At 42.5% G+C, this 27,224-nt stretch overlaps 1 protein-coding gene and 1 long non-coding RNA gene across 3 annotated transcripts in view; one reads left to right on the top strand and one right to left on the bottom strand.

Moving 5' to 3' along the window:
* Positions 1-1,191: 1,191 nt before the first annotated feature.
* On the top strand, positions 1,192-4,111 carry LOC143781882 (uncharacterized). Its single transcript, XR_013216827.1, has 2 exons — positions 1,192-1,330; positions 3,700-4,111. It is a non-coding gene; the product is annotated as an uncharacterized LOC143781882 (long non-coding RNA).
* The window catches only part of SNX10 (sorting nexin 10), a 62,377-nt gene continuing 37,003 nt past the window's right edge, over positions 1,851-27,224 (bottom strand). The window contains exons 2-7 of one of the 2 annotated variants that reach the window (XM_077268800.1): positions 25,486-25,556; positions 17,562-17,645; positions 17,189-17,289; positions 14,581-14,679; positions 3,654-3,857; positions 1,851-3,183 (exon numbers count right to left, since the gene is read on the bottom strand). In XM_077268800.1, coding sequence (XP_077124915.1) covers positions 3,069-3,183; positions 3,654-3,857; positions 14,581-14,679; positions 17,189-17,289; positions 17,562-17,645; positions 25,486-25,509 — 627 coding nt within the window. In that variant the 5' untranslated portion in view covers positions 25,510-25,556 and the 3' untranslated portion in view covers positions 1,851-3,068. The remainder of the gene's footprint in view (positions 3,184-3,653; positions 3,858-14,580; positions 14,680-17,188; positions 17,290-17,561; positions 17,646-25,485; positions 25,557-27,224) is intronic. The other variant, XM_077268801.1, reaches the window with a different exon arrangement.

Genomic DNA, 27,224 nt, shown 5'->3' with positions numbered 1-27,224 from the left:
CAAAAACAAAAACTGGAGCTGTTACAAACTGATGACATGTGAACAGAGCCTTAGTAGTGATAAAATATGGAAAAAAACAATTGCACGCTTGTCTTTGTTTGAGGAAAAATAAATAAAAGTAATGACCTGTCAGCTTTTTTGTTACTTTTTTGAATTTCCAAGATTTCTCATAGGATCACTTTATTTTACTCACTCACTCACTCACATAGCGCCATTAGGTCCACAACACTTTACAGACATTATCAGCACTGTCCCCCTTTGCGCTCATAAGCTACATTCCCTATCAGTATGTCTTTGGAGTAAGGGTCGAAAACCAGAGTACCTGGAGGAAACCCACGCAAACACAGGAAGAACATGCCTTGTCAAAAAAAAAATGCAACCAGAATATGCAGGTCACATTAGTACATGAATTTTTTTTGTTGTTTTAAAAGAAAAAAAAAAAAAAAAACAGCCTATGGAAGAAAAAATAAATAAATCTAGAGCCCAGTATGTTTAATATTGCAAAAAAAAAAAAAAAAAAAAACCCTAAACAATCCACCACCCCCACATTCTCCCCCCCCCCCCCCCCCCCACAAAAAAAATGTGCAGAGAAAAAAACAATGCCACATGAAAAAAAAAAAAAAACCACAACAAAACTGAAGGCACCATAAGGATAAAGTGGCTTCTGGTGACATTTAACCAAAGAACAATTCAAGATTTACTGTACATTTTTATGATTATAAAAAATATGGTGGATTTATTCTACTGTAGAGCTACAACCACACTAGTGGATGGAGACAGCCTCCTTGATTTATACATGTGCCTTAAAGAAGGCTTCTTACACACAAGCTGTCATCAGCTCCCATATTCTCCAGCCTCGACATGTCATCCATCCATGTGTTGTATGCGTGGGATAGATCACGCAGCTTATAGACAAGCCGCAGTGATTTGCACCCAGGGTGAATCCATAATTCAGCATGCCATGGTTTGCCCTGAGGCGGGTAAGACCCTGCTACAGCAGGGCACATTGTACCGCTTCATGCTAATGACCTGGGCCCCATTCTTCACAATACTGTGATTTGCATTTATAGTGATCTGCTCATAGGCTCCAGCTGATCATGAACGTCTTATTCTCAGGAAGACAATGGTGACTCCTTCTCCTGCAGCTCATTCCTCCCTGTGTCACAGACTGCTCAGGTTACTGGAGCGAAGAGAGTGAATCTGATGCTGCCGAGTCCAGACCTGCGCACAGAGGAAGGATGGAGGACACCGGAGCGCAGGCGTGAGGAGGGGAGGACGGTGCGAGATGCTGCTACTCGAGCCACGGCTGATGCTACTGCTCTGAGTCCAGGTAAGACATAACTGGAGAAAACTTCTATCCATATAGATTTATACAATGCTCTATGTAATAAATCGTACTATATACACACACATGTATATGGAATTTTACTGCTGTATTGTCTCTGAGGCCAGGTTGCCAATACTGACAACATACAGAAGAAGACTAACATATAGGCCCAATCCCTAAATTAAATGAATAACCCAGTACAGTTTTTTTCCCCCCTCTAAAATTCCATATAGTAAATAATTCCATTTTATTCCTCCCAAAATATGAGAATTTTCAAAATCTTATGATATGATGGTGGGAATGATTGCTTTGAACTTTGTAACACTATATTAATTATCTGGTTACTGACACGAATGTTATGCTGCTTAATAGAAAAGTCATGTGGTGGGGAAGCAAAAGTGTTTATCTTTGATCAGTGCAGAATTAATATGGTGGAAAGATAATGAATGTACATAATGTGTGTCTATGGCATTACTTTGTTGCCATTCTCTATTAATCCATACTGGGTTTTAGTTTGGGTGCATAATGTAAGAGTAGCACATAGCAGCCATATTTCATATAGGTAAATACTAAAATTTGCAAGCCAAATTCTAGTGAAACAGCACAGTTTTCAATCACATAAAAGTGGGGAAAAAAAAAAGCACAAAACTATTTCTAGATACCAAATAACATCAAAGACATGAATAAAAAATATTCTAAAACAAAAAACTATTACGTCAAGGCGAAAACTGATATGTGTAAGAAAGGTATAGATAGATTATTAAACATTCTACTAAGTGTAATACGGGGGAAAAGTATAAGTAATTTAAAAAAGAAAAAATAAATATATACAATATAATATAAATATGTACTCAAGCTTCAACAGTTTTTTTTTCACTTTTTAAATCAATACAACTTTATTTAGACAAAACCATATGACATAAAAAAATGTACAATATAGATATTACAAATATATTATAGCTTTACTTTATTTTTTTGCTCCTGCTGCCATACTTGACAGATAATACAGACTTCTATATTGTATTTTGGCTTTCACATTGTAGTCAGTCATTTGACAAAGGATAAAGTGCATATAATCATTCTGGAATAGTCATGATGATTTCATGAAGCCTGTAGATTAGATGTGTATGAAGGAGTCACTACAATTTATTATTAATTATCTGTAGAGTTTGAAGCTAAAAAGTAAAATACAAAACTTCTATGAACATCTAGGAAACCACTAGATAAACAGTACATACGGAACCTTCTATTAAAACTGGACTATAGCTGACTATATGAAGCGTGGTTGAGCTATAAGACAGCACAACAAACGTATCAGTCAAATGCATAAAATACTGTAGAAATGGCTTAGAATATGTAACAAAAACAAATCAGAAAATTCTGAGAGGGTAGGAACTATGAAGTCTGTACTCCAGAGTGAAGGCTAAAAGGCAGTGCAGACCTAACTTCCACCCACCTACAAGACTAAGTAAACAAAATCTAACAAAAAAAAAAAATAAATAGTTGATACCATGAAGTTATTTTCCAGCTCCATTTCGGCCACCTGTGACAAACTTTGAAACGAAACGCGTGATTCTCACATGTCATGACTACGACGCGCGTTGTCCAAAACCCTCAAAGTTTGGTTTACCTTTTGGACAACGTTTCTACATTAACAAAAGGCATTCTTCACTCTCAATACTAAATGTCTTCTGTTAAAGGATTTACAATTGCACTTGGGTGAGAATACAGGACCAATCGTCTATTCTGGAGGTGCCGAGGCCAAAATAGTCTTCCATGTTTCTTTATATTTTTCAGCTGGTTTACAACCATTTAGAAATTGACTATCATGCTTGTTCTCCAGTGTTGAAGATGAACTGTTAAATGGAAAACAAAGAAAAAAAAATAAAATAAAATTAGAAAACACACCAAAAAATAATCCCAGAGGTCTGAGGTGGCGGTGCTATAAAAGGGGGATGGGGGGAAGGAAATTGGTTTTCACAACACACTCAGAGGCTGAGTAGCGGAGGAGAACTTTAATTATCTCCCTTCAGAAAGAGAGACAGGAAATTTGGACTTTTAATTAGCCATTTGGAGTGCGGTAGGGGTTTTTTTTTTTTAACCAGATAATTTAAACGCGAATAATTCAAGTCTGACTAAATGAAATTCACATAATCAGAATGCAGATAATTGAATTTCTACTGCATCCATTAATTCAGTTTGGAGGTGTGCGAGGACTCTTATGAGAAGCTGTCACAGCTCAATAAAATCTCAGTCAATTAATTTTTTCATTATCTGAGTAGAACACCAACAACAGAATAAGAGGGTCTACCGCACATGAAAGTACCTCTCAGGAACTAAGTGACAACTTGTTTGTTCTTCCTCCTCCGCAGGAAACCGCCGGTTCGAGGTGGCAAACTTATGAATGGCTTCGGAAACTGAAAATTTGGTCTGTCCAGAGGCGCAGGCTTCAATTTCTTCCAGGGGGAGTTGAGTTTGCAAGAAAAGGTGAAGGCGGCTGTCTGAGAGTAACAGCGGGCACTGCGTGACTCTGAAAAACACAGAATGGAAGTCATTACTTGTACAGGTCACCATCTGCGGCGTGGTACAATAAATACACATAAGGATAGGAAAAGAAAAAAATGCACACTTGACATAAAAATTGGGCCCCAATCTTAGGCCTCATTCAGACCTAACAGCTAAATTGGTCTGAGATCAGTGCATTTGAGCAGATTTTCATCGTTGTTTGGTCAGTGATTTTCTCATATACCAAAAAAACAAATAAAAATTGCAAACCTTCTCCTATTCATTACAATGTTAAAAACGGACAGCACATGGATGACGATGTGTGCCGCCAGTAACCAATCAAGACAACCTGGTCAGCAAAAAAAAACACTACGACCACGTGAATAGCCACAGTGACTAATCAGTACATGTTCTATCCGTGGAAAACACAGACAGAACATGCACGTGATTCACAGATGTCTAAGAAAGGCCCAAGTAGGACAAATTAGTTTTCCACTACTTTTATGTTTAGGACCAGTCCCAAGGGTAGGTCATTAATATTTGATTAGTGGGGGCCTACACCCAGCACCCCCACAGATTAGCGGTTCTCAGTTGTGGAGCTGAACAGCACATCTCTATCAACTATTCATTCCAATAGTGGTGGATCTGTAGTAGCGAGCAGCGGCATCAACAGTCGGCAGAGCAGTGCTGTTTAGCTCTGCACCAGTTAATATCCGTCGGCTGTCACCGAGAACAGCTGATCAGTGGGGTTGCCCACCAATCTGATGTAGATGACCCATCCATTGGATGGATAATCAGCACAGAAGTAATGGAGCAGCCCTTTACTTACAAATGGATGCCACTAATACTTGAAAAAGGTAAGTGAAACCCAGCAGTAGAATCAATAATTGGTCTGGCATCTTGCACGAACACAGAAGTTTCACCCGTGTGTACAGATCAAAAAGGTAAAACCCTTTCTACCCTCGTACTGGGCTTAAGTCTGGTTATTGTCTCCACTTCTTCATACAGAATATCGCTAGACTAATTTACCCCATATGTAACCCCATTTTTGCTCATTCACTGGTAACTTTTTCCCCCTTTAAAAAGTAATTCACTATATAAACGGTTTTATTCATGACAGTCGCTGCACAATGCTGCTGATCGGTGGGAATTTGGGTCCTGACCAGTCTGCAGCTCCTGCATGAACTGTGCACACAGAGCAGTGTACCGGCTCAATAGTGAGTCTATTAATCCATACAGATCTATAGCCTTACTACTGAGCCTGTATACAGCCCTTTGCACTGCAATGCAGGAGCTGTGGACTTCAGAGCGGTATTCTGTCTGATCCATGGTGGTCACAGGACCCAGTCCCCACCGATCAGCAGCACCGTGCAGCAATCGTCAGATATAAAAGATTGTACACAGTTACCAATACACTACCGGGAATACAACAATTTTAGTACCATTTAGCATGTGGCTCTTTACATGAAAGTAGATGAATATAGATCAAACCCCGTGCAGAAAAGGAGGACAAAAATATTTTAAGAACTTGATCTGGGCAATACATTACAAAACAATTCCTATTATTACATATAGTCTTAAAGGGTGCACAAAATATATATCGTATATATTACATGCACTATATGTGACCTTCAAGACTGGCACAAGAGAGCCACTTCATCTACGCACTAAAAAGTGACCCTCTTGGATTTCCCTAAAGTCCAATTGCATTATTAGCATGTGTGAGTTATCAAATCCAACCTAGTAATTGTCAATCACCCTGTCCTTGCGTAATGGATCTCAGCCCTCAATGCCCAGATTTCCTGGTGAGCCTGTGATCGTCTAGTGTTTATACACAACACCCATCAGTGAAGGTGGAGCTGCTGCCTGAACCAATCATACATCAGGAGGTGTGTCTCAGACTACCTCAGGCCCCTGTAGGCTATGTACCTAAACTGTAGTCCCAAAGAATAGCACTACACCTATGAACCTGAGCTCTGAACAGCCAAGCAGAAAGTAGATGATCATCTGCTGTAGATTCTGACATGCATATCATTTCTGAGCTTCCGAAAAATTATTTTAAATCAATTAAAAAAGATCTTAAAGCATACTAAGAATAAGCTAATAAAATAATAAAGCTAAATCAGGCCACAAAAGTTGCTATATATTGCAAATAACTATACAACAAAAAGTGTGCAATAATTTAAATACAAGACAGGGGAGGACATATCTCTTTTCTGTCTGTCAGTCACTGATACAATATATACAGGTCCCTTTACAGGTTGAATTCACAGCTCTATATAACCACTGCATGAAACAAACAGTTTCCACCCCCCACCAAAAAAATAAAAAATCTTAATGGCTACATCTGTGAAGAAACCGGTTAACAAGTTTCTAAAAAAAAATGAAACAAAGCAAACTTATTAAAAAAGTCCGCAAGTGGGTCAGATCCATTAGGATCTCATCAGATTAATGGTAATGGGCTCTCCGATCAGGACAGCGTTGGTACAAGGATTCCATGAGAAAATCGGGAGCAGAGAGAACATTCTCCAATGTATTGGCGAGACCAGAGGAAAAAGTTCAGCTGCGATAAGTTAAGAAGTTGACCTGGATAACAAGCTCCATGCATCCTGGATTTCATTCTTCAGCATCACCTGCCGCTACATGGTGTCACCGCAGAGCCGGTCAATACACTACAAGTACAAATGACTATAAATGATCCTTGCCGTGTAATGGTTCTCTTAAGACATCAAGGGTCGTATTTATCATGTAAATTTATACAGGAGCAAATTATCGGAGCTGTAGAGGTTTCTGGTGAATAATACTTCTGTCATCGTAACTACACTGTAATTTATATATCTACCTCAAATGAATAGCGTGCCACATCATAACAAACAGGCTCTTTAAAAACAAGTATGGGCAAAGCCTGGTCTAAATCATTACAACAGCCATGTGCGCCAATGAATCAGAGGCAGGACAGCAAGAATTCGTAGCCGGGAGAGTCGGCGGCAGGAACGCAAACGAAGAATGAGGGGGAGATCATTTACCAGCCACCAAAGATTTTCTACAGCAATCCTCAAGATGCACATAAGAAACCCTGATCTACAGCGACAACGGCAGCAGGCAACACACCTCGTGATGGAAGCGTAGCATAATACGAGGAAAAACAGGTACCAAAGGGTCACTTGGCCGGTAAGTACTGAACTAGAACCTGGAAGTGCAGGCCACTGAGTGGTCCTCGTGTCGTCCTGTAAAGAGTCTAGTCACCTTTTCTCCCAGAGAATAATGAAAACACGGGCAGTGACAGAACCCACACATGGCAGGAACTATCCTCACATGACAGACCCTACTGGGCCCATTGGGAATCCGTCAAAAGTCTACAGCCTGTGTGATAGTAGAGTGGCAACCAATATGGTCACAGTGGAAGTTTTAACAGGGTCGTAAACCAGGTTTCCTAGACCCGAAATGGCATAAAATAAAGTACCTGTTGCCTATCAAATCCCCTGCCTGTCCTGTGGTGATAACATCACATACATCATTCACATGACCTCAGCAGCCAATCATCGGCCTCAGCGGTGATACTTATATGTACAGCAAGTGATCGCTGAGGCTGATGACAGGGAGCAGCAGTCACGTGACTGACAGCAACGTTATCACTGCAGGACTACTGGGGACCACGAAAGTGGAAGGGAATTTAAAGTGGATCTGAGCCAGGTTTTGGACCTCCACTGATCTGATATGGAAGACTTAGCAGATGCCCAGACAACCCCTTTTAAAGGGAACCTGTCACACCCGCCCCCCCAGGCATTTTTAACTAAAAGAGCCACCTTGTGCAGCAGTAATGCTGCATTCTGACAAGGTGGCTCTTTTAGTTCTGGGTGCTGTAACTGCCGAAATAATCAGTTTTGTAATTTGTCCTAAATACCTTGTCTTCAGTCAAGGAGGCCGGCCTTTCCCCCCCCGCTTCAGACGCCACACAGCCATCATTCAAGTCTTCTTGGCGCCGGGCGCCGCCTCCTCAGCGCTATTTTGAAATGAGCCGGCGCCTGCGCTCTTTTCCCCTGCCTGGTGCAGGCGCAGTGAGCGCTGCCCGTCCTCATATGCAGTCTAGCTGACTGCGCCTGTGCGGCCGCCCTGCCTGTGAATCCCAGCCCCGCAGTGAGAATAAATCAGAAGACACTGCGGGGCGGGGATTCACAGGAAGGGCGGCCGCACAGGCGCAGTCAGCTGGACTGCATATGAGGACAGGGGACGGGCAGCGCTCACTGCGCCTGCCCAAGGCAGGAGAAAAGAAAGCAGGCGCCGGCTGATTTCAAAACAGGTTCCCTTTAAAACTAAATATCCCCATATACATAACATAGCAGTCAACACTATAATTATTTGGCCATGACCTCTCGCTCCCAACTCTCCCGTGCTCAGAAACGTTCACATTGACCAAGCGTTCCTGAGTTTTCTATGAGAAAAAGTCTGGCAGCAGCTTCTCCCACCAAACAAAAGAATTGATAGTGGAAAGTCCATCAGCTAAATCCATGTCTACCCCCTACATCATCTTTTGGGGGGAAAGTCGGGAGGTTCCTATAAAAAAAGATGGTCAGCAGAGTTTCAACACCACCAGTTTCCAAGGAAAGATAATCACGTAACAGTCTGTCCCCGGGTGACCATGATGGTAACCTGTTTGTGAGCCAAAGCTATGATCACAGGTAGTTTCATCACTGAGCCAGAATTTGAGCCCAAGTAATGGAAATAAATCTTTGCGAGCTTGCTGTATGATGTCCTGGCTGCAATATTGGGTTTAATTTACCAGGGCAGGAGGAAGACAAAAGAAAAAAAGAAAAAAAAAGGAGGCTGAAAACATTCCCAGGGACCCTCTAACAGGTTAAAATCCATACAGTGGTCACACCAAGCATGCCACCCCCCTATAAACGTGACATGTCCTCTTACGGCTGTCTTTTGGGGTTTCTGACCTGATGGTACCATCACTTATGGCAGGGTTGTCCTAAGATTTCCTAGGCTCCTCCATGACTAGGCTGATGTAGCCATCAATGCAAAGCTTCTGTGTAATTCCATCTGCCACTCAGGAACTTTGGAAAGCTGGGTGAAAGTTCCAGGACGGCTGCACTACTAGACAAAATTGGCCTAGATTCAGTTTCTCTGAAGCAGATTTATCAACAATCTATATGGGGACAGAAAAGTAAACAGCAATATTGGAAACCTCATCCCATATACATTGTTCTAGTATCCAACATGATGTCATCTATGAAGAAATACTTAAAATGCAAGTCAGGCGTCCGCTAAATAAAACGCGGAGGGTGAACAGCCAGTGTATGCTGCCCTCTACTGAGCAGAAAGTGCAATGATCCGTTCTTAGAGCAAGCCAGGATTTACAGTCTGAAGAACCCACAGTATGCATACACGCTAACAAATATTACATACACACGTGCACACGTCTACATCTCTGTGTTTTTCCTTTTATGCTGTATCATTTCCATAGTTCGACATATGCAGTAACACCAATGTGAAATGAATCATTCAGTAAGGTGGCGGACTGTGGGAAGAGATTCTTTTGTATTCACAGCATACAAGAATACTAAATCTGAATGCAGAAAAACAAAACACGATTAATTTGCTACAAATGGTTAAAATTGCTTGTAAAAACAAGCAATTTTGCATTTTTTTTTTAATTTTTTTTTTTTTAATTAAAAATCCTCTGTTCCAAGACTAGACCGATTTTTAATTCTGTGTTCTACTCGTTGCCTAGGTTACCAGCTACCTCTGCAGTCCATCAGGGGTGGTCAGGCTACTAGGCAAGGCGTGTAGTACTTACTAGCTCATCCTTGCGCCACCTCCAATGCTGTAGGGGTAGAAGCTCCTGCTTTCAGCATGGGAGCAACCACATTTCGGGCCAGTGGCAAAGCCGTTGCGCTGGTCCGATCTGTGAATCATCAAGAGCGCGCTCGTTTCCCAGCAAGCAGGAAACTGTTCAGGAGCGGCCTGCTCCTCGGACTCACAGGAGTGGATGTACAGTAATCTAGCATGCAGTTCTCTGATGGACGCGCATTATCACAGTATAGAGCCAGTACATCCACGCTCATGGTCGTCCTTTTAATAAAAAAGGAAAATCAGATATTGAGAAAGTGAGGGGGAAAAATATCCTTCTATTCCATTCCTTGTGGTAAGATTCAATCCCTTCATTTTTAGGTTTCTTCCTAAATATCCTTGTCCCTGACATATAACCTTTTGGGTAGCTGCATTGTTTTTATCACATGGGCAATGGCTACTCAACTATTTAATAGTTATAACAATAATAAACTCGGAGTTGCTCAAAAATGTTGTGACTTTTGGCGTTTTCATGCCAGTTTCTCCAGCTCTGTAGCAAGACCTCAGCTTCCATTTCCTAGAAAACAACTTAAAAAAAAAACGATCATGTCCCAAAATGATATAAATCCCGTATCTGTCGGTTAATATGTCTGTTAATAGTGTTGTAAAGCCGTGTGGGCGCCGCTCTGAAAGCCCGGCTACTGAGCTACTGGGAGGAATAATTAAGCTACACCCTTTTCCATAAGCGCCACCTCTTCCTAGACAAAAAATAAATAAAGGTCTAAACACACAATAAATTTGGTGCTGGGCATATACAGTCTTTGTGCAAGTTGACCAGTTGCTGGCAAATTATCCTCGGCTTCACTATCATTTTAGATTTATTTTTTAAAACATGAAAACTTCTATGTGTGCGAACTCCTAACAGACTACGGGCTTTACATTGGGATGTGGTAGTGCGCGCTCCGGCTTTACAATCTAGATTTCAGTAAAGCAAAAAGACCAATAAAAGAAAAATAAAGTGTTTGCGTTAATGCATTTCTATAGGTTTCCCACATTCAGACAACAGTCCCTCCCATACACCTGGAGGTTCCCCATATTCAGACAACAGTCCCTCCCATACACCTGGAGGTTCCCCATATTCAGACAACAGTCCCTCCCATACACCTGGAGGTTCCCCATATTCAGACAACAGTCCCTCCCATACACCTGGAGGTTCCCCATATTCAGACAACAGTCCCTCCCATACACCTGGAGGTTCCCCATATTCAGACAACAGTCCCTCCCATACACCTGGAGGTTCCCCATATTCAGACAACAGTCCCTCCCATACACCTGGGCTCTTGGCTCAGCCGAGAGTTCAACTGACCGATGGGGAAGTGCAAGGAAAGAGCCGATGGCCATCACACAGGAGTGTTTTACCGAATGTCTACACAATAGCATGGATCTGCTGAAAATTATTAATATTGTACCTACATGTAAAGTCAGAAATCCGTGAGCGCCGGACATCTCAGCCATACATGCACGTGGGACAATTTTTTTCCTCACTTTTTACCCGTGTGTAATCTGCTTTATTACCCCACAGTTCGCCCTGAATCAGACAAGCTGTGTCGTTGTGTCCCTATCCTGCCATAGTGCGGACCATTTTGGCAGATCTAGGTGAAACTGGTGTGAAAATCCTCCCCCCCCCCAAAATATCACACGATTTGTGAGCACCTCCAAGTTGCGGAACCATTTTGGGACCTCTCAAAGCGCTGTACACCAGTTTCCTGATCAAAGGGTTTTGATGAATTAGGGTGAATCTCTTTTCTAGTCCGTGTGCTGTCCGCTTTAAAATGGACAACAAGTGGGCCCACACAAGTCAATGAATATTCGCACATCTGATTTTACACTGACCCATGTGCCCAATTAAAGAAAACAAAAAAACCCTCACTGCATGTCCTATTCGGATCCATTTTTGAAGATCCAACTTGGCCAATCAAGTATGTAATAGTGAGGGGGGAAAAATAAAACTAGTACAGAAGGATGCCACTTATGTGTTGATCTGCATGGATCGGGTTTTCTTTTTCCCCCAGACAAAACCTGGAATGGTTGTATGACTCGGCACTAGATGTTAGGCTACACCCAGGGTTATTACCTGTATTAGTGGCTTCACACTTGCGTTGAGGAGGGCTGCGGATGGCCGCTTCCGTCCTCCTTTCTTCCTCCGTGAAGCTCCGCCCACCCTCCGCATTTCCGTGCGGTCAAATCGCTGCATATGGACACATCCGCATACAACGCATATCCCTGCGAACCCAATGTTGAAGATAGGTACGCAGGGAAACGCAGGACGCATGCGGCAGTAGGCGGAGCTTCACAGAGGAAGAAAGGAGGAAGTACGCTGCCATCCGCAGCCCTCCTCAACGCAAGAATGAAAACACCCTCAAAAGGGTCTGTCATCCCAAACTGACAGCCAAAAATAGGCATGAAGCGTTGTAGGGGCTACAGCCACCATTAGGCCACAATCACACATCCGTGCCCATCTTCACATCAGTTTTTCTCTCATGTATGTTATATCAGTTTTATTCTCATCCCTTTTTAAAAACCTTAGGAGGAAAATTGTCGGAACTTTTATTAATCCATTGAATCTTAATATGGATCAGGGAAACGTGGATGAAAAAACTTTGAGTCCAATTCAAAGCTTTTTTTTCACCAGAATTGAGGTGTGAAAAGCTTTGAGAAGTCACAAAATTTTGGCACAACTCAAGGCTATGCTAAAATTTAGCAACTTTATCTCATGCCATTTTTGCAAAGCTTAGACAAGTGGACCCTGTAGGGGGAGGACAGGGTGTGGCTAGTGGCAGTGCGCTCTATGCCACAAATCTTACTCCAGCAGGGACTGGAGTAAGAGGTGTGGCGAGGTGCATGCCACTCGTCAGATTCTTCTAACTCATTAAGAGAAACAGAAGCCTCACACTTCACCCCGCTACCTCATCGCCAGTCTTGGTGACTAGGGGCCTATGTCTTTCGGTTTCCATCTATGTTTAGCAGAATCTCAGTCATCCACAATTATCGTCAGGTCCAGGCCCTTTGTTCGGGTTCACCATCTATTCCTGGCTTTGGTGATCTACACCACAAACAAAGGACTTCAGAAAAGCATTTATTAAACTCACACATTTCTTGCCAAAACCCAGAACGCAAACCCAGCAGAGGAAACCGTGAATGCTTTTCAGCTACTTCCCTCATAGGTTCTGTGCAAGAAATAGATAGAATCAAGAGGTTTACACATGTCTGCGATCTAATTCCATTTTCCTTCCGCTTACAAGGAACTGTAGCATAATTGCAAGGGCAGACTTTTTTTTTTTTTTTTTTTTTAAGTAAATAATCACATTTTTCTTTGCAGTTGCCGATTCTCTTTACACAATTATGGGATTTGATCTAGCTCCGGATCCAACTATTGTTGTAGAAATTATTAGATAAGGCGATGTTAGACTAGTGGGGGCAGACAGTTTGTACGGTCCATAAAGGGGGTCCCTAGTCCTTCCTCTGCCAGCCACTTGACTGTGGTAAGGAAAAGTTTGAGACAATATCTAAAAGGGTTGGCCAAAAATGCAAATGTATAAAGTCTTGGAAGGTTAGGCTTAATGTGGAGAAAAGGAAAGCTATGGACAATGGCACTGATAACATGTGGGCACCATAGGTTGTAGGTGGGGTAAAACTAGGAGAGTCACTTGTAGAAAAGGATCTGCGAGTACTTGTTCATCATCCAATAACCGCATGCAATGACAGTCAGCCAGCAGGATCTATTCATGAATTAAAGGAGACATGAACCTGGGGGACAGAGATGTAATACTATCACTTCATATAGCGTTACTGCAATCACCTCTGGAGTATGGAGTTAGGCTGTCGGTACCGAATGATAGAAAGTACAAAGAAGAGCCGCTAACTCAGAAGGGGAAAGAAAGAGTTTAGTTAGGAGGATGATCCAGTAAAAGAATCACTTCTATTGAGAAGACTTGGAGCGACATGATAGAAAAAAAAAATTCTGGTCAAAAGTTGTTTGTTAACCCTCTGATCCCAGTTTCAAAAGGCATGGGGGTACTCACTCTCCAGAAGAGACAGGCCGCCTTATAGTCTACCTCTGGAGATGGTCATAGCAGGAACAATCGACTTGACTTTTATTTATTTTAAACGAAGCTTAGATGTTTTGTTTTGTTTCTTTTTCTTCTATGAAAGAAAATACTTTTATACACATTTAAAAATTTCTTGTTCTGAATGTTGATACAATCGAAAGAGACTCTGGATCAGGAGTGAAAAACTTGCTCTTTATGGCCAAGCAGATCATGCATTATGGATGGACCTATACCCCTTCAGTTTATCCTCACTCGGCTGCACCTGATGGGCATGTGTTTTTTGTTTTTTTGGTTTTGTTTTTACTTTTTAACTGTACTATGTAAAGTCACGTGATCATAATCTACCGTGTTGATCAGTTATTGCCTGGATTGATCGCCAAGCTCACATTACCCATAAATCGGGCAGATCCTTTAATGATGGGGCATCACACATCAGCCATGACCCCCTTGGACTTAGGCAATAAAATGCAGAGTGCAGCCTCAGTCTTATCTATAGGTCTTTGGACATTATTGCACCTTCCATGCTGAGGAATGCACCATACATGTAAAGGCAGAATGACAGCCTGCACTGATCAGAAGGAACCATAGATTATAGATTTTTATGTGTGGGGTGAAACAAGGACATGGGGTTATAGGGAGGACACATTGCACAAGGCAAGAAGCGTTCACAGCTCCACCTTCTATACATTCAACTCTGAATACTCATCTCCATGAGGGGGAAGGGCAAAGTAAGAGGTGACTGACTGCAGCAGGAAGCCCTTCTACCATGATGGCGGCCACTAGATGGCTCTGCTACACAGGACATGAATTTTCTGTACCGCACTTCAGAAAAAGCGTACTTACTTATTCAAAAATCCTTGCAAGCCGCGAACGCGCTGCTCCACATTGTGCGCATTGTTAATATTAAAAAAGGGGATCTTGGGTGGCAATTCTGGTAGCACACTGAAACAAAGAGGGAAGAAAAGTTAGTACATTGTATATCTAAAACAAAAAAGGAGATTCAATAATGAAGAAATATATACGCAGCCCAACAATGTACAGAATCCCATTGGCTTCTAGTGCTGAACTATTGAAAAGGTACCGAAAAGTGTAGACTACCACAGAAAAACAAGTAATGTGGAATAACGTGTAATGTCTTATATATATGTCCCTAATTTATAAAGTGCTGCCGAATATGAGAAATAAAATTCTCACTCTCAGTGTAGGGCAAAAATGGTCTTAAAGTAAGGGTACCGTCACACATTGAAATTTTCATCGCTGCGACGGCACGATTCGTGACGTCGCAGCGTCGTATAATCATCACTCCAGCGTCGTAGACTGCGGTCACACGTTGCAATCACGGCGCTGGAGCGATGCCGAAGTCCCCGGGTAACCAGGGTAAACATCGGGTAACTAAGCGCAGGGCCGCGCTTAGTAACCCGATGTTTACCCTGGTTACCAGCGTAAACGTAAAAAAACAAACAGTACATACTCACCCGTCGGTGTCCTTCAGGTCCCTTGCCGTCTGCTTCCTGCTCTGAGTGCAGCCGTACAGTGAGAGCAGAGCGCAGCACCGCTTCCTGCTCTGAGTGCCGGCCGGAAAGTGAGCGGTGCTGCGCTCTGCTCTCACTGTACGGCTGCACTCAGAGCAGGAAGCAGACGGCAAGGGACCTGAAGGACACCAACGGGTGAGTACGTACTGTTTGTTTTTTTTACGTTTACGCTTGTAACCAGGGTAAACATCGGGTACCCTGGTTACAAGCGAAGACATCGCTGGATCGCTGTCACACACAACGATCCAGCGATGTCAGCGGGTGATCAAGCGACGAAAGAAAGTTCCAAACGATCTGCTACGACGTACGATTCTCAGCAGGGTGTCTGATCGCAGTAGCGTGTCAGACACAGCGATATCGTAACGATATCGCTAGAACGTCACGAATCGTAACGTCGTAGCGATGGAAATTTCAATGTGTGACGGTACCCTTATTGAAACATTTCAGAGATAAGTTGTTGAACCCTTCACTTTACAAACAAACTTTAACATCCTCAATAAAAGGAAAATGTGGACATGTTTATAATAAATATATAATGGTAGAACAGAACAGAACATGGTATAACAGAACAGAACATGGTATAACAGAACAGAACATGGTAGAACAGAACAGAACATGGTAGAACAGAACAGAACATGGTAGAACAGAACAGAACATGGTAGAACAGAACAGAACATGGTAGAACAGAACAGAACATGGTAGAACAGAACAGAACATGGTAGAACAGAACAGAACATGGTAGAACAGAACAGAACATGGTAGAACAGAACAGAACATGGTAGAACAGAACAGAACATGGTATAACAGAACAGAACATGGTAGAACAGAACAGAACATGGTAGAACAGAACAGAACATGGTAGAACAGAACAGAACATGGTAGAACAGAACAGAACATGGTAGAACAGAACAGAACATGGTAGAACAGAACAGAACATGGTAGAACAGAACAGAACATGGTATAACAGAACAGAACATGGTATAACAGAACAGAACATGGTATAACAGAACAGAACATGGTATAACAGAACAGAACATGGTAGAACAGAACAGAACATGGTATAACAGAACAGAACATGGTATAACAGAACAGAACATGGTATAACAGAACAGAACATGGTAGAACAGAACATGGTATAACAGAACAGAACATGGTATAACAGAACATGGTATAACAGAACATGGTATAACAGAACATGGTATAACAGAACATGGTATAACAGAACATGGTATAACAGAACATGGTATAACAGAACATGGTATAACAGAACATGGTATAACAGAACATGGTATAACAGAACATGGTATAACAGAACATGGTATAACAGAACATGGTATAACAGAACATGGTATAACAGAACATGGTATAACAGAACATGGTATAACAGAACATGGTATAACAGAACATGGTATAACAGAACATGGTATAACAGAACATGGTATAACAGAACATGGTATAACAGAACATGGTATAACAGAACATGGTATAACAGAACATGGTATAACAGAACATGGTATAACAGAACATGGTATAACAGAACATGGTATAACAGAAGATGATATAATATAAGATGATATAATATAAGATGGTACAATATAAGATGGTATAATATATATGTAAAAGCATAAGAAAGAATAGATTGTAAGCAGCACTAATGGAAATCAGGGAAAAAAGTGGGCTTGAAAAAGACTTCAAATGAGATATCGCATTTATCTGTATGAATAAATTCCACTTTTTTCACCGATTTCCACAGGAGTGCTGCTCCCAATCTATTTCCTCTAAATTTGGAGGCTTCTTGGCTGGTTGCTTGCTGAAGTATTGCGCCCACAATATTAGGACGGTGCTGCTATTTTTCCTTGTTATTATAATCTATACTATTATTATATTTTATATATTACACACCCAGAATAATCACTTACATCAGCACTGCGTTACTCTGAAGTTTTTGGCGCAGCCACACAAATTCCCTGAACCTTCTTCGGACCCGGGAGGTTTTCACAGTGAAGCACATACTATTCGTCTGCAGAGACAAGTCAAGATTTTTTTTTTCTTATCACCACTATGTCGTCAGAAAACATACATTTACATCTTCAGAGGATTCATAACATGATTGTTACCCAAGTATGAAAAAAAAAACAAATACATTTCAGCAGTTATTGCCGTATTCCTACTTTGATCAGCAAACTTCCTCCCAGTATACAGAGACAACACAAAACCTCAAGTCACCAAAACTTTATAGGAAAAGGAAAAAAAATCCCTAAAAAAAAAAATAAATACATAAATTAAACTTACATGGAGGCAGATCTCATAATCCAGGTAGTGATGCCAGTCATGTTTCTGTATTTTAGGATCGCGCACCCAAACGCTGATGGTCTCCTGTAATAGCATAATGTAATGTCACAGCACGAAGTCAACTTCATGAGGACCAGCTCGAAAATGCCGAGTAGCAAGAGGAAGTAGTTTTATAGGCTTGCAAAACAGAAGAGGGGGAAAAAAAACCTCAATGATGAAGTCACCAGACTAGATAGGACTTGGAATTTCTGCCTTAAGCGAGCAAAGTCTTCACAAAAGGTTTCCAAGATTGCATCAGGATTGACCCCAAGTCAGTGGGCTTCTAGGGGGGAATTATCCAACACTGAAGAAGTGTTCTCCGAAGAGATCAGGATTGTATAACACCAAGCAGCCAGAGAACATTACAAAATAAAGTAGAAAACGCTCTGTATTATGAGTCAGCCCACACCGCTTATTAAATGTATGAGCAAAATGTACAAATTGTCGGCATGTTGCCATAAACCAATGAAACAAGATTTATACTAGATATTGTTATATAAAACTTTACATTTGGACTTCCCTCCCCAGAACATATCAACCATGATCAGGGGGGTGCCATCACTGATCAGCATGGTGGATAAGCCGTTACTAGACTGGTTGGATGGGACCTCCGGAACCCCTATTGATCCTAGCTTATCATCTTTATGGCTTTTCCCTGCACAGCAGCGCCGCTGCCGAACATCTGCGCCGAGGACTGCACCTTGGCCCAAGTAAAGGGGACAACATCGCAATTCCCTCAAAAATAGTGTGAGACAGAGCCGCTCTGTGTAGGTAAAATAGAGCGAACACAGCGCTAATCTAGCAGTCCTTCATTCTCATACAATGGGGTCCCAAGTAGTTGGACTGCTCCCTCCAAACACGGAATAGCACATACTATTTATAACATGTAGGCACCACTGAATGGTCCTTGTAATGTATATTTAAGGCAGGGTAATACTACAAGAAAGTGTCATAATCCTCTGGTTTTTTTTTTTCTTTCAAAGTTTCCAAAACGTAAAAACTATAGAAAATCACCCTTTCATAATTTGTATTCCTCTTTTTTTGTGTGTGGAAGCACAAAACCTCGCACTTGAAAAAAACATGATTTTGTGGTGTAATACTAACATTCGTTGCACTAAAAATCTAATTTTCTACAATGTATAAGAAAGAAATAGAGGAATAATGCTACAGTACATAAACATGCTATTTAACTTATTCTATAGGAACAGGGGGCTATAGGTGAGTTCTCAACAAACAGGACAGCAACTCGGATACAAAATTAAAAGCTTGGAGAAAGTCGCGGGCCAACCTTGACATTTATTAAAAAAATGCCTACAATTGAGGAAGTTTTTCCTTATCAAAAATAACAATGAACCTTTTCATATTTAAACAAACTTAAGGAGTTTTCCCACGAACAAAGTACATTTTAATTAACAGATCTTAGACTAAAATAAAAAAAAAATATTCTAAGTTTCGCATCATGACTTCTAATTCCTTCTGATGAACCAATATGAAGGGGGAAATGCGTCGATGTTAGGGCACTTTGGTAGCTATATGGGGTCCTTATCATTAAAGTAGCGATTTGCATCTGTTCTGGGCCCAGTTTCGTTTGTTTATTTTCTATCACCTCATATGGGTTTAAAGATACAGGTGTATGCCTATATATTAGTTTCATTAAGCAGAATTTCCACTTTATTATATGCACGGGCACTCACTCCATACAACAAAGATTGTGTAGTGTAAGCACTTATCGATATTGGGGATTATATATACACACCTGATATAGATATATATATAGATATAGATATACCTACACACACACACACACACACACAGCTCAAAAAAATAAAGGGATCACTTAAACAACAGAATATAACTCCAAGTAAATCAAACTTCTATGAAATCAAACTGTCCACTTAGGAAGCAACACTGAATTTCACATGCTGTTGTGCAAATGGAATAGACAACAGATGGAAATTATTGGCAATTATCAAGACACTCAAAGGAGTGGTTCTGCAGGTGGGGACCACAGACCACATCTCAGTACCAATGCTTTCTGGCTGATGTTTTGGTCACTTTTGAATGTTGGTTGTGCTTTCACACTCGTGGTAGCATGAGACGGACTCTACAACCCACACAAGTGGCTCAGGTAGTGCAGCTCATCCAGGATGGCACATCAATGCGAGCTGTGGCAAGAAGGTTTGCTGTGTCTGTCAGCGTAGTGTCTAGAGGCTGGAGGCGCTACCAGGAGACAGGCCAGTACACCAGGAGACGTGGAGGGGGCCATAGGAGTGCAACATCCCAGCAGCAGGACCGTTACCTCAGCCTTTGTGCAAGGAGGAACACTGCCAGAGCCCTGCAAAATGACCTCCAGCAGGTCACAAATGTGCATGTGTCTGCACAAATGGTTAGAAACCGACTCTATGAGGATGGTCTGAGTGCCCGACATCCACAGATGGGGGTTGTGCTCACAGTCCAACACCATGCAGGACGCTTGGCATTTTCCACAGAACACCAGGATTGGCAAATTCGCCACTGGCGCCCTGGGCTCTTCACAGATGAAAGCAGGTTCACACTGAGCACATGTGACAGACGTGACAGTCTGGAGACGCCGTAGAGAGCGATCTGCTGCCTGCAACATCCTTCAGCATGACTGGTTTGGCAGTGGGTCAGTAATGGTGTGGGGTGGCATTTCTTTGGAGGGCCGCACAGCCCTCCATGTGCTGGCCAGAGGTAGCTGGACTGCCATTAGGTACCGAGATGAGATCCTCAGACCCCTTGTGAGACCATATGCTGGTGCGGTTGGCCCTGGGTTCCTCCTAATGCAGGACAATGCCAGACCTCACTCATGTGGCTGGAATGTGTCAGCAGTTCCTGCAAGATGAAGGCATTGAAGCTATGGACTGGCCTGCCCGTTCCCCATGCCTGAATTACGATTGAACACATCTGGGACATCATGTCTCACACCATCCACCAATGTCACGTTGCACCACAGACTGTCCAGAAGTTGGCGGATGCTTTAGTCCAGGTCTGGGAGGAGATCCCTCAGGAGACCATCCGCCGCCTCATCAGGAGCATGCCCAGAAGTTGTAGGGAGATCATACAGGCACGTGGAGGCCACACACACTACTGAACATCATTTCCTTGTCTTGAGGCATTTCCACTGAAGTTGGATCAGCTTGTAACTTCATTTCCCACTTTGATTTTGAGCATCATTCCAACTCCAGACCTCCGTGGGATATTAGTTGTGATTTACGTTGATCATTTTTATGTTTTATTGTTCTCGACACATTCCACTATGTAATGAATAAAGATTTACAACTGGAATATTTCATTCAGTGATATCTAGGATGTGGGATTGTAGTGTTCCCTTTATTTTTTTTGAGCAGTGTATATTGGACCATACTTTGGCTCCATATTATTGGATGCCCTGTCCTCTTTTCAGGTACACTGGCATTGGGTACTTCATTTAGTCAGGACTACTTAAGGTCAGCTGACAGTGAGCGGAGGCGCCATAACTTGTGTTTTATCTAGGGTGCCAACCTCTGCAGACAGGCAGGGCTTATCTTTTGTGTGCATCATTAAGTGAAATGGTTAGGACACCCACCTGCTTGATCTTGTTTTCAGTCCTGTTTTCTATGTGACGTATTAATTGTATATTATTTGGTCACCACATAGATATTTGTCTAAGTATATGTTGGATAAGAATTTCAAGGTTTATTTCCTTTTTCTTTTCTTTTAATAGTATTAATACAAATATTTTAATAGGGATTTATTCACCAAGTTAAGAAATTCACGGCATCCCTTACATGACTGAGATACTGAAAGTCTAAAATACTGAAGTACAATATGTTATGTAAGAGCAATAAAAAGCATATGACTTAAAGGTCCAATTTAAATATGTAATAACAAAGGATAGAAAACCTTGAATAATACAGATACAGTTATCTCCATGATGACCCCTACTGTATCCTCCCTCAACATCCTCGGCAAAGTATGGTGGTCCCATCACAGTGCGACTTCCCAACTGTAATCCCTACACAGTCCTCCACACAGTATAATGGGCCCCACATCGTGCTCCATATAGGATAATGGGCCCCACATTAAAATAAAAAAAAATAAAAAATACTCTCTCCATTTTCCCGTCTCTGGAGCTCTTCACTTCTTGACACAGTGGGCGCATTGTAATGACGTAATTGCTCTCGTTGGGACTGGGACGTCAAATGCAGAGGGAGAATGATGGTGGAGGGAGCAGATTGGTACTCCTTCCTCCAACATTGCTTTCAACTGTATCGGCATCCAGGATGCCAATAGAGTAGAAAGTGCAATGCCAGTTGGGGGGAGGCAGACATATGACTTTTCTCCATTACAATGAAGCAGCGGTCAAGCATACACACTGCCTTCATTCTAACAGGACAGAAGTGCCCCAGTCTGGTGATCAGAGGAGTCCATGTGATGAGCGAATATCCTCGGCTAACTCCTTATTCGGCAAGCTATAGCACTTACCGAATAAGCTGCATCAGGAACCCGGCTAACTGGAGCGCTCCCGGTGATCAGCTGTTCCAAGCTGCAGCTAAATGTGTCGCGGTTGTGTGACAGTCAGAACACATGCATGGAGAGCCTGTTTGTTGTTCCAGTCACATAGCTGCGACACATACAGCTGTGGCTCGGAACAGCTGATTATTGGAGCGCTCCAGTTAGCCGGGTTCCTGATGCAGCTTATTCAGAAAGTGCTATGGCTTTCCGAGTAAGGAGGGAGCCGAAGATATTCATTCATCTCTACGATGACCACCACAGACCTACAAGTTATCACTATTCCTATGGACTGGTGACAACTTTCTAGCAAAACACCCTTTAAAGCCACCTACTCATCTGTATAGAGGCACATGGACAGTTGGGAATTCTTTCTTACACACCACTATTGAGTATTCTTATTAAATACTAGAAGTTTAGTGAGCCTTGAACAGGGGGTCAGGGGGACACAAACTAGCAGACCAGTCATGTCTGCAAATTGCGGATGGAACTGGGTCGATGTGGTTCTTGGCGCGCTCGTCAACATCGCGGATGTGAGCAGGCGCTGTTTACAAGCACTATTGTGCTTCATAAAATGGATGGGAATAGTGCACGCTACATTTTTTGCGTTCATAAGCACTCGCACATCGGCTGGTCAGTGCGTGGTCCGTTACACAAATGGACAGCACGTTGAATAAAAATACACGAGTCTGAACTGTGCCTAAGAAACTTGAGTGACAGCGACTCATTTTAGTGAATCCATCTCTTCATTTTAGCAGACTAGTTCAATGGTGCAATATTTCATACATAAAATAGAAGACTGGACTTTTCTTCCTACTTTGTAATTGAGTGGTCATTGGCCATTTCTGATATATGGAGCTGAACTGGAGATCACTTGAGAGATTTATTTCATGGGTATCTGACTCATCATAAGGTAAATCATTAATGGTTTCTGCATGAAACTCCTCAGCTTTGTCACACCGTCCTTCAACTTTTCCTTAGGAAAGCAAATTTGTGTGGATTCAGAGAATCATAAAAGGTAAACACTTGACAAGTCACGTCCAAGCTCTAATGACTACACTCATTAGATAGGAGGTTGATGGGTGCACAGCTGCTGAATGAACACTTTACTGTGGTATGATGGCTTCTCCGATGCAGCCATGCACATTGTAGCCCATGTCGCTCACTCTGGGCTACAGATTCTAGAACATGTACAATGATTTCACAACGCCAAGATGTAATGCTCAATAGACTCAAGTACTGGTGCAATCGCACAGGGGCCCCAAGAGGTAAGGAGGGCCACCATCACCTGTAGAGCACGTGGAATTGTACATTATGATTAATTATTGGACTGCAAAAAAAGGGCCCCTACAGTGTTCTTGTACAGGGGCCTCCTCTCTGTGTCCTATCCTTGGGTTCAGGAGCGATTAAATATTCCCCATTTTTTCACTTCTCAGAAAATAAAAGTAGCGAGCTGTGGAAAATAAATGTTTAAATACATTAAAAGGAAACCCATCATGTGCAAAACCAGTAGCTGCAGATATTCAGATAGTCGGCAGTTAAAACAGTGTTCGACTCCGTTCCCACAATGAGCTTTTGAGGTTGCAGATTTTCTGCACCCATTAAATAACCTATTTTATTTGCAGTTCTTCAAAAATACGCAGCATTAAAAAAAAATAAACACTCATCAAAAACTAATTGTAGGAGTGTAGTCTTAAATTGCTGCCTGGTTACTTGTAGGAAATACCCTTACATCCTCCAAGTGGCCACTGGCTTTCAGTCAAAAGAGCGTGCACTGAGCAGTTAGTGTTAACATGCGCCATACTGTGAGTGGCAACTGAAATCACTCTCTGTCAGTCATCGACAGTCTGCTCGGCAGCACATCTGTGCAGAGTGAGCTGTCAAGCAAAGTGCCGGAAAGTGATTATTGGCATCACTCACAGAACAGTGATTGGTGAGACCAACTGCTCAGTGAATGCCCTTTTGACTGAAAGCAAGCGGATGCAGGGAGGATATAAATATTGAAACATTCATAGAGCACATAAAAGTCTGGGTCAGGGACAAGAGTACAACGTCCCCCCTAAAGGAATAAATCACAGAGACTCAATATAATCAGATGGTTAACCGAGTACTCCAAACAATCTATATTATTGGTTATTACCGTTGTATACATACGAGTCTAAAAAAAGGGAGAAAAAAAAGTGTGGGCACCAAGAATCTAATGTACACTCAGCACAAAAAACAGCGATTGAATCAGTATTTATCAAACACATAGTATTAAAGAAGCCAAGTGACCATGAACAATGGGTGAAGCAGAATATGAGAATTAAAAGTGGTGAATAAAAGCGGGCTTGGGGCAGCATGGTTGGCTTATTCTATACTATATAATATACTAAATAGGGACTGCACATAACGCTGCATAAACCGGTCACCAGCCAGTATGTGAAAAGTACAGACACAGAGGGATATTAGGTGCATGGACAGTGTGTGTGTACGGATACTACGGGGGTCCTGGTTTGGAAGAAAATTTTGTATGAGCCAAACAGAAATAGTTAAGTGAGGTGAGGCAATAGGCCAGTCTAAAGAAATGTGCTTTTTCAGGCCACACTTAAAGCTGTGGGTATTGGGAAATAATTGAATTTTCCTGGGTAGTGCATTCCAAAGAACTGGTGCAGCACACGAGAAGTCTTGAACATGGGAGTGGGATGTTCGGATTATTAAGCATTTTAGTTCTAAGTGATTAGCAGAACGGAGGGCACGTGTAGTGTGGTAAACTGAAACGAGGGAGCAGATGTAGGGCGGTGCTGAACCGTGGAGAGCTTTGTCGGTGAGAGTGATAAGTTTATATTGAACTCTGTATCGGATGGGCAACCAGTGTAAAGACTGGCACAAGGTAGAGACATCGGTGTAGTGGTTGGAAAAGAATATGATCCTGGCTGCAGCATTCAGGACGGACTGGAGAGGGGAAAGTTTAGTAAAAGAAAAAAAGGATTAGTAGAGAGTTGCAATAGTCCAGACGAGAATGAATAAACACAACAGTATGAGTTTTTGCAGAGTCAAAGGTAAGAAAAAGAATTTTAAACACCGTTTACCTGCAGATTAACCCTATATCTGCAGGTAGTGAGGTTATTTTTTTTGCACATGTTGGGTTTCTTTTGAAGCAAAGCATAGGCATCACGAATCAGACTAGGCTGTATAATAATGGCCTGTTTTAATTACATTTTTGTGGGACGTGTTATTTTTTTATATCACAATTTTTAACACAACAGTGTTCAATATAATTGGCTATGATTCATACACAACCCTCAATTACGTCTACGGACACTTTGCCTATTAAAAAAAAAAAGTGCTTATTACATTATTGGAAACACACTTCTGTTCAATGGTTACTTACGCCTTTCCGGTCCTTTGGAAGCATACTTCACGGAAGTCAAGAGCAGTAAAAAAAAAGAAATAAATAATGACCTAGAACACAAAAGAGCACTGTTTAAAGTCACATAGTATGACAAACCCTAAACATGCAAACAAAGAAAGCCTTGTCCCTCACCGCTTGTATTTCTTAAAATATCCATGAATTAAACGTAAGTAACATGGGTAAAAAAAAATAAAAATAAATAAACTGGAAAAACCAAACTAATAAAAAGGGCAAAGAATAGCACATTGACAACACAAACACATCAGTACATTTTATACATGAGGCCCATAGAGTTTCTGGGTGAATCACCAGCGCCAAACTGTACAAAGATTTAGGGAAAACTTCATACAGACATCCTTAGGTGTAAGCACTCTAGCAAAAGGAATTTATTATAAAGCTGCACTTTCAGGTAACTTTTCAGAATACGCTGTCATTGTGAGTACATGAGGAGTAGTACCATTTCTGTCTGTTGTGTTGACTATTCTGCATGATCACCTGTTTTCCCCTCCACAGACTATCTAGAATTTTCAGTTGCCTCGGGGGCGTGGCCTGCAGCCAAGGGAGAAGGACGTGAGCTTCATGTGCTCCGAGGATTGATGCCTTAATCTTATTAATCCCAAGCAATACAAAGCCCATCCACCTCATTACAGAGGGATATCCACGTCCCTAGGGATCTGAGAACCTGCTTGTGGCTGAATTGGCTATTAATCAGGACGGAATTAGCTGTAGTAAACTGGGGCCTGCGGGAAGGCCTGAAGCCCGTCCGAGTTACTATCTCTCGCATCCCAACTGCTGCGTTGATCCGGATGCCTTAACCACATAGAGGGAAGAAACTACACGCAAGAAGAAAGGTATCCCCCCCGTGAAGCACCCAGTATCCCTCCCTGACACCTCTTGACAGTGACGCCGGTGACTGGTGTCCGGGGGCCGCGGTCACTTTAAGGAGCCACCCGCCCGCCCGCCATATTCGGCGCGATCCCTGCCGCTGACCGACTTGTCCTGCGGTGAGGGCGCGTCATACAGAGAGCCACCGCTGCTCACCCGCCTGATACGGTCCCACTGAGGGGTGCCTGTCCTCCTGACCTGCCTCCAACTGTGTGATCCCCCCGCTGCGGCGGTCGGCGGTGAGCGGTGCTGCGGATCGTGTGTGGCTGGCGGAGACGACGAGGAGGAGACGCCCATACCTGCCGCTTCCCTGGTCTGGAGCTGCCTGGCGGTGAGTGACTCGCTCCGAGCCCCTGGAGCGTTCCCCGCCATCTGGCCGCTCTGCGGAGCTAGCGTGCGGCTTCTGTGTCTCCCTTCCCCCATCCTCTGTGCAGGGAGGAATAAGAAGCACGGGCTGTGGGTCTATGAATTGGAGGGGGTGAAACCCGGATTCTTCGCTCAACCAGAACTAAACAAGGGAGAAGGAGTCTACAACATAACTCAGCCAAGGGGGAGCTGTGTGAGGGGGAGGTACGGATAGAAGATCATAACAAGAAAAGGGCCATCTTGGTCAGTTCTGGCACTAAAGAGTCTTACTGACCCATCTGTCTCCTGCCCCCCTCCTCGTACTCCCTATATACAGAACTTTGGTTTGGCTGACCCCTTGGCATTGTTAACTGGTCCCCCTGGAACTGTGACCACAGTGCCGCACTGTGACTGCTGTTGACAACCTAATCAACCCTGAACACCAATACACCTCTGAGGTTAATCTTATATCCTTGGCTCCAACATAA

The sequence above is a fragment of the Ranitomeya variabilis genome, chromosome 6, assembly GCF_051348905.1.
Source record: "Ranitomeya variabilis isolate aRanVar5 chromosome 6, aRanVar5.hap1, whole genome shotgun sequence".
NCBI classification, from domain to species: domain Eukaryota; kingdom Metazoa; phylum Chordata; class Amphibia; order Anura; family Dendrobatidae; genus Ranitomeya; species Ranitomeya variabilis.
This window is presented reverse-complemented; position numbering and strand designations above follow the sequence as displayed.